The sequence below is a fragment of the Strongylocentrotus purpuratus genome, unplaced genomic scaffold, assembly GCF_000002235.5.
Source record: "Strongylocentrotus purpuratus isolate Spur 01 unplaced genomic scaffold, Spur_5.0 spur5_scaffold_14, whole genome shotgun sequence".
NCBI lineage: Eukaryota > Metazoa > Echinodermata > Echinoidea > Camarodonta > Strongylocentrotidae > Strongylocentrotus > Strongylocentrotus purpuratus.
This window is the reverse complement of record NW_022145599.1, coordinates 7,288,918-7,297,819: the sequence shown is the minus strand read 5'-3', so window position 1 is coordinate 7,297,819 and position 8,902 is coordinate 7,288,918. Positions and strand designations below refer to the sequence as shown.

At 39.5% G+C, this 8,902-nt stretch overlaps 1 protein-coding gene across 1 annotated transcript; it reads right to left on the bottom strand.

Annotated features, from left to right (window-relative positions):
* Nucleotides 1-942: 942 nt before the first annotated feature.
* Echs1 (enoyl CoA hydratase, short chain, 1, mitochondrial) lies at nucleotides 943-8,584 on the bottom strand. Its single transcript, NM_001242652.1, is given in 7 exon segments — nucleotides 943-1,008; nucleotides 1,885-2,072; nucleotides 2,549-2,653; nucleotides 3,370-3,469; nucleotides 4,460-4,587; nucleotides 6,569-6,763; nucleotides 8,479-8,584. Coding segments are annotated over 7 exon segments (888 nt in total).
* Between the last annotated feature and the right edge of the window lie 318 nt (nucleotides 8,585-8,902).

Genomic DNA, 8,902 nt, shown 5'->3' with positions numbered 1-8,902 from the left:
TTCTGATGAAATGATAAGCACGCAGAGAGAAAAATATTATTAATATGAAATGATACCCTGGACTGCATAGATGCCAAGATTCCACAACCTTTCAGTTTTACACAGACCACAGTATCTGTACTCAATTTAATGAAATAACTATCACTCATGAGAGAAAAATATAGTTTTGTGAATCTTGAAATCCATGACATAATTTCAATCTTATTATCCATCCCTGGGGGGTGTTTCACAAAGATCCTAAGTTGAACTTATCTCTAAGTTGGACTTAAAAAATATGGAAAGCCATTAGCATCTTTGAAAATATTTTGTAAAAGTTATTTTGAAAGGCATTCATTGTTTATTGAAATCATTCATATTTTCTATCATCAAGGAGATTTCACGTTCTGGATGTGGAATTAATAAAAAGTCTAAAATACTTGAATTCCTGCTTTTGAATATATTTCATTTAAAGACTCCAATGGCTGTCCATAATTTTTAAGTCCAACTTAGAGTTAAGTTCTACTTAGGATCTTTGTGAAACACCCCCCAGGTCATGTTTCCTTGTCTCAAAAGATTCTGCAGTGCACATCTTATCACTGTGGCTCAGAGTGACACTCCACAAGTCCAGGCAAGAAAGGAGTCTGGATGTTAAGGGTACATGTACTGAGATTGGATGAGAAGTCAACATCACAGCAGAAATGAAAGTAGATGGAAGGTGAATGAATGGAGCAGCATTTTTCAACCTTTTAAAAGTCATGACACGCTTTTGAGAAATATTAACTTAGTCGTCTTTAAAATGCTATTTTATCATGAAAATACATAGCGGTTTCTACTACTATATTTTCATGAAAGTGACATTTATGGATCCGAAAATAGATCTTCCATTAATATCTCACACGGCACCTCTCCCGATGTCCTGCGGCACCCCGGTTGAAAAAACGCTGGAATGGATGAATGGGTGGATCAGTTGTCCTTGAAGTCAGCGGCTCTCTTTCCTACAAATGCCCCCATTCCTTCCCTTGCATCCTCCTGTAGAATGAACAAATGAACAAAAATAAAACATCACTTATTGACAAACAAAACTAGTTCCTTGTCCTGAGTTGTGTCTTTCATTTTTTGTCACTTTCACAGCTTTCATTTCTTCCTTACCAAAGTTAGTATTGGTCAGCTCACTAAAACATAATTAAAACTACAAAACCAAAGACAAGTTTTAAAAAAGTACATGTTGAAGCATTCAGTTTTTAAACTCAGAGAAGCACAAAACAAGAATCGTAGGTTTTTGTTATCCAAGCTATTCATGGTCAGATAGTTAGATATGTTCAGATCTTGTCAAAGTATAAAAATGAAATCTCCCTCCCCCTCCAACAAAAATTCAGAAGTGGCAAACTTAAATAACAAATGCAGGGTGTGCTTGACATGTCTGCATCTTATTACACACAAAGCAGCTAGTATTAAAGCTTAGAGGCCATTCTTGTATGAAGCAAAGTTTGGCTGCAGCGGTGGTATTCAAACATCTTCATTCATTAGCAGAGTTGAACATTAACCCCTATTCGGCACACTCTTAAGAACACTTTCCACGAAATATAAACCATTTCTGCATTTGAAAAATACAAAATCACAAAAGGTACCCAATTTATGCAAAAACACTTTCATATGTTTTTGCCAAACTATGACCCTCTTTTTCCATAAAAATGTCTTGCTCTTCAACAAGAAAGTATCCTTTGAGTGTAAACTCAGCTGCAAATGTTCATAGTAATAGAATGTTTTAATGAATGAATTTATTTCAAACCCATGAACATCAAAACTTTTGCAAATATCCCTGAAAATGTCTAACTATCGTGCATGCACAAAGTCAATATGAATGAAGGGATGCCACTGGAGCTTTACGCTTTCAGGGTTTCTTACCGTTCCAAAGCAAGCGTGGAAGAGCCTCTTCTCAAAGTGCATGCCTTCATTGAGTGTGAGTTCGTAGCTCGTGTTGACGGCCTCCTTGCAAAGAGAGTTGATGAGCTTAGAGTTCTTACTGATCTTCTCACCCAGCGCGATGGCCTTCTCCAGTAGCTCCTCGACAGGGTAGATCTTGCTGACAAGTCCTGTTAAAGATAGAGATGGGTACACGCAATCACAGGTGAACTTCTCTGTTCCATAAGAAGGTTAGGTCCAACAAAAGTATTGGGCCTAATCAAAAATAAAAATTCAGATTCAGTCTGTCTATGTATTTTTATTATCACAAATGAGAATAAGATATTTTCCATTTTTTGCAACTCCATTTATTCCATTGATGAAATGTCAAGGCAGGTTCTCTATAAAGATTATTTTATGAAGATTTTCATCAAAGATTTCTCTAAAGAAAATATATATTTTCTATAAAGATTGTTCTTACACAGTGCAAGTGGTTCCCCTTAATCAGAGCTACTAAATTAGACATGAACTTGTCAAATAAAAGATGCAATAATGCTAATATTATTGTGGTTTACTTCAAAACGTATGTCTATAACTAAGTAAGAGTATTAAAACAATCTCCCAGAAGGAAAATTTGATGAGGGCTACAAGTTAATGGATGTCATACCTGCTTGTAGAGCTTGCTGAGCTGTGATCCTATCACCAGAAAGAACCATCTCCATAGCCAGAGACTTCCCTACAGCCCTGGGTAACCTCTGGGTTCCACCAGCACCTGTAATGAAAGAAAACAAAATTTTACATATCAGACAGAATTAGTAGACAACAGCAGAATAATGAGAATAGTAGGATATGGGTATAAAAATAGCAATCAATTGATGGTCCTGTTTTCTGAGATTTCATTCTTCTTCCATTCTTGTTCATTCTTGTTTCATTCTTGTTTCTTCTTGTTTCATTCCTGTTTCATTCTTCTTGACCCCTTTCCCTCTCCTCCCCTAACATGACAACATTGCGACCTTGATGGATGAACCCTATGCTACAACACTACCTCCAGGACCATCTCATCTACCTCCTTCATTTTGACATTTTCTTCTTACCAGCCTTTGTCTGTCTTTCAAAGCCACCTAATCTGCTGAGGAACCCAGTCAAATCCAAAGCTGCGTCACCAATGCCTTCTCTCCAGTAATGATGATAGTACATATCATGCTAGCATCCCATCCTCCTCCACACCACCCCTCCTCCCACTCCTTCCTCCTCATGCCCCTCCCCATCCAACAACCTTACTGATCTACAATGTTTCCTCTCCATTAATGATATCACATTTGGCAACCCCATCCCATTCCCTGCTCTCACTCCATCTATTGCCCCCCCCCCCCCTCCAGCTCCCCTCCATCTTTTGCCCCTCACCCTCTCCAGTTCCCCTCCATCTATTGCCACCCAATCTCCAGCTCCCCTCCATCTCATAACCATCCTCTAGGGAGGCAAACTCACCTGGGATGAGACCAAGGAGAATTTCCGGCTGACCAAACGATGCCTTCTCTCCTGCATAGATGATGTCACACATCATGGCAACCTCACATCCTCCTCCAAGCTATTTCAAAATAAGAAAAAGAAAGAAAACGTATTAAATGGGATGCACAGTGCAATGCTTTACTTATGAAAACCTTCAAAATAAACTGAATATTTTTCAAATCTGATCAATCTAATCTGATCAACTGATTTGCAACAATTTTCAGAATGTTTACCTTTCAGCATGACCTGCTAAATAAAAATTCAGTAGAAAATGTCTGAATAATCAGGAAAGATATATATTGCAATCAAGCTAGCTGTCCTCAATGTGTATCATGCCACATAATTACATGGATTCATGAATGTCATTCCCTGGAAGACTAAGTTAGCTTGTTTAAATTTGCTGATGTGAACGACTAGTGCATGGCCAGTTTATCTTATAATGCATTTCCATTACTTCAGTTTTATTCACAAGTCTTGGTCAACAGTCCCTATATCGATCCTACAGTACTCTGGCTAATTAAAGATAAAGTTGAGTTCTGGTCATGCAATTGCATTGTGAAAGAAACGGCATGGAATTGATCAGAAATGGTACTTGGTACGTGGTTGGGTTATCCCTTTGGCAGCTCACTCAGGAAGCTATTATGGGAGGTAGGTGAGGCAAGTAACTACAAGGAGTGTCATGAATTGCAATGTGTACTGCAAAGTTCTGGAATCATCAAAATTATGAGAAATTTGGTCCAGTCTTGGTAAAGTAACAAGCACTGTACACAGAAAGATGTATATGGGGCTACACGAACATGTGGCATAAAAATCTGTCCTGATGTTTATGTTGTTACATGCATATTTAGAATATGAAAGCATTTGAAGAGCCATGCTTTTCAGAGAACATTTTTCATCTGATGTTCTTCCGCACTTGCATAATAACAATGATAACGCTCACAAATTTGTTTTCACCTCTTCCCAGAACTCAACCTTCTCTTTAAGTGTTTGCAAAAACTTGAGCTCAATCAGCAAATCTTTGAAACATTTACTATATCTCCCAATAACATGAACTCAAGGTTGGACTTACAGCAAAGCCATTGACAGCTGCAATGGTGGGTTTCTTGGATTTTGAGAGTCTGCTCCAAGATTCTAAGAAGTTTGCGCCCAGCGTCTCCTGAAACGTCAAGCCTGACATCTCCTTGATATCAGCTCCAGCTGGAGTAACAAACACAGGAAAGAATAAGCGGAACGTTAGGATGCGTTTATCAATAATTTGTTTCATTTATCAATGCATGTATACTTGAAGGATATATATTAAAAGACTTTTGATGTTAAAGGGATAGTTGAGTTCTGTTGCAGAGCTCAACTATCCCTTTAAGAAATATTGTTGATTTTTCTAGAGATGCTCAATATGAAGGGAAAAAAAGGTTATTATCAACAGAACATGTTGAGATATTCTTTTGTTCCTTTGTGAACACTGTGCTACAAGAAGAAATGGAGAAAGAAATACAAATTTTGTTTCATTTCCATAATCCCTTGAAATTTAGGTGTAATTAAATATATGTTTTACAGAGACAAAATGGACATTTGTTATCTAAAAAAATCTGATCACAAACACTTACAGATGAAATTATATGAATAACCAATAACCAGGGCATGGCTAATTGTTATATCATATCAAGACCAGCGCTCAAAATACACGGGGGCGGTGGGCGATTCGCCCCCGTGAGCTCTATAATCGCCCCCGTCATGTTGCTCACGGGGGCGATTGTAAAATTAAAAATCGCCCCCGTGGAATTATAAAATAAAGATTATCTTTTCTGATATACCTTTAACACAATATTGAGTAGCAATTTTCAAACCTTAAACTAATGAAATGGAACTTAGATGGCACCTTCTCTCCCATCTCTATGAGTATTACCGATAAATACAACGGAAGCTCGCAGTGCAGCTAGTGCGGCCCTCAGCAGTGGCTACTGCACCGGTAGTAACGGTGAGCACTCTGAAGCCCAATATCTGCTGGAGCAGGAGACGATCGCGCAAAGACTGAAACATGGAGAAGTTTTTCGTTGTGAAAAGTGTGAATCCTCTGAAATCTGGTGATTCTAAAAGACCAGCAAATAATGTAACTCGATCAGTATATCAATATTGAGAAGAAGAAGAAGATGTTGCAGGGGCGGATCTAGGCGGTTTAAGGGTTTAACCCCCCTCCCCCCTTGGGCTGTCAAGTGAAAATGTGATGTGCATAGAAAAATGCTATCATGTGTCCAGACCTACACAGCATTAGTAGATGCCAGAAAAACATCACTATAAACGGGGGTTCAAAAAAGTACCAAAAAATCGCCTCGCCGCTTTGCGGCTCGTGGACGATGCTCCGCATGTCAGCAGAACATCACTTATGGAAAACTTCACTTACGGGGGTTCAAAATAGCAAAAACAAAAATCGACTCGCGGCTCGTGGACGATGCTCCACACCGTATTTGGGTTACCCCCCCCCCCACCCTTAACAAAAAGATAGATCCGCCCCTGTGTTTTGGAAGGATATGGTAAAGAATAAAAGTAAAGAAAGAATGTAAATAAGGTTGCTCGAATAATGAGGAGGAAATTATGTGCAGAACGGGAAGAAATGTAGAGAATGTCATCACGGGATATAAGTCAATAACAGCAATGTAACAAGTAAATTTCTAACAGGGAAAATGCCGACTTAAATAAATAATAGTAAAATACCAAGGAGTTTCTTGGGTACAAATTGAATGGAAATTTGTATTAAAATAAGAGCCCCCGTCAGCACTAAAAGAGCCCCCGTGAGAAGGCTCACGGGGGCTCTTTTTTCTTTGGAAGAGCCCCCGTGGACAAAAAATTAATTTGAGCCCTGATCAAGACTCTCTGTCGAAACCTATATACATTTATATCAGATTCTAAAGTATATCCCTTTGCAAGGATACAATGTTTTTTTTTATCAAGAGAGCTCTTTTAGAATTTACTTTAAAAATTGTGGAATATTATCACTGCATGTCTAATGTTTGTTTGTACGCTCTTTTATTTTTCATAATTCTTTTTTGCAAATCTTTGCTTGATTTTTCTAGAGCTGACCAGGCAGACTAGCTCTTGGTATTCCACTCTCTGCCATTTTTTGTTTTGGCTACTTTTTTTTTTCTTCACCTGACCCTTGCATTACAACGGTAGGATCACTCACCTGCAAATGCTTTCTCACTCCCCGTCACCACAATGGCACCTACATTTTTATCAGCCTCAAAATGATCTAAAGCCAGTGCCACTTCATTCATCAGATCATCTTTGAGAGCATTCAGTGCCTTGGGTCGGTTTAACTTGATCAAACCAACATTCTTCTTTTCACCAACATGGTCGACGATGATGTTCTCATAGGCTCCTGTATCAGAGACAATACAAATATAAGGCTTCGTTTGAACCGAGTTTACACTGACTCTAGTCACACGGAACAGATTGACACCACTTACAATACAAATAGATCAAACCTAAAATTACATTATCCCAAATAGCCAAGAATCGGTTGGTTTTGAATCAGTTTGCCAGGCTTTTTGGAGTTCGTTTGGCAGTATGAATACCTGAATACCTGAATACCAAAGCTTCTGGAAGAAAGCCGTCTCCAGCTGCCAAGCTTCCAGGTCTAACTTCAAGGGGGGGGGGGGATGTCCCAGCTTCCGGGTCTTGCACCATAGTCATTTTACATCTGTATCTTGCTTGCTGGGTCATATCAGGATTGTCATAACTGGAGTGTCAACTGGGAGAAGGGTGAATGATATTGCTCCTTCTTCCAGTGTTTGTCAAGTCTGGCTTTAAAGCTGTTTACCGAGGTTGCAGATACTACCAACTCAGGGAGGGAGTTCCAGTCGTTGAGGACCCTGTGGCTAAATGAGTCTTGCCTGAGTTTGGTGTTGCACCTGGGTTTGGTCAGTTTGAAAGCATGCCCTCTCGTTGTTGAATTGATTGCAGGTGTGAAGAATTGGGTAGAGTCCAACCTGTCAATGTTCTGCATCAACTTGAACACCTGAATCATGTCTCCTCGGCGGCGGCGGTGGCTAAGTGAGGGAAGTTTCAAACTCTCAAGTCTCTCATGATAGCTTTGGAGTTTTATCTCTGGTACCATTTTTGTTGCTCTTTTTTGTACCTTCTCTATGATTTTTTCGTCCTTCACATAGCGAGGGTGCCAGATTACATTGCCATATTCCAATATGGGACGAACAAGACCTTTATAGAGGAGTGGAATTGTTGATCTGTCCTTGCAAGTGAAAGATCTACGTATGCGAGCTAGTACTCCATTTGCTTTTCTAGCAGCAATTGCAGATTGTTGACGAAATCTGAGCTTCTCGTCAATGACAACTCCAAGGTCCTTTTCTTCTTTGGTTTCTGGGATCTTTACACTGTCTAGCTCATATTCCCTCCGTGGATTGCCTGCCCCTAGGTGTGGAGGTCTTAACATGATTGAACTTGATATCCTGGCATTCACTAGACTTTAAACTTCTCCTTGATCCCAAGTTTAACAATGATTTCTTCATGTGTTTGGATGCTCAAAACAATCCACGAACCATCGCCACTTGCAGATCGGTAATGAGGATAGTCCACGAAAATGCGGACGATCCTTATTTTTTAGGACACGATTTGTCTGCGTTTACGAAGATATTCTTGTTCATGAAGACGATCCTTGTTCTTGGACCAGCGCCCCTACTGATTACAGATTAGTCATATTAAGACTAGGTCTAGATAGATCTACGTAGATCTAGATCAGGACCAGGCAAGTTAGAATTTGATCAAGATCCGACTCTTTTTTCATAATTATTCCAGAACACACACAGACACAAACTTAAAAAAGCAAAACATTAAACAAATGTAAACCACGTATCATTGACATTGTCGATGTCATTGAGCTGATTGAGACTACATGAGACTTCCATCATCCATATCCATGCATGATTCTAATTCTACGACACGTGGAACAGAAGTTTAGCACACCCATATTTACACAACTGCTTAGCCGACCGACCAGGCAGAGGAATCAAGTCGTAACCGCTGCCGCTGAACAGCCGAGCCGTGATTTCATGAACTTTAACATTCAGGTTATTTTACCTGTTGCAAGACATCTTGTAACAGAAGGAGCTACTAGAGAGTTTCTGGCGCTGGATACCAGGAAAGCCCGGCTTGCAGAGGTGAAAACTTGACGAAGAGCAGACATGATTTCGTATCGTCGACTCAGCTCAGCTTAGTGTAGATGTCGGGGATGCACTTTTCAAGGGTCAAATAGGACCGTCAAATAGCAAGTGCGGTACTTGTGCAGTACAGTGGGAGGACCCCGGAAGTGCAACCTCTCATTCGCGCAAGTACGGGATAGTTCGGATATCTTTTCCGATGATAGATGAACAGTGATTTTCTCATTCCCGAGTGATACATACAAAGATAACAGTCATAAACAATTTGACATGGTAACATAGTATAAATATAACATAATCATAAACATAGAAAAAAAGAATATTTATGTATTACAGTGTAATTG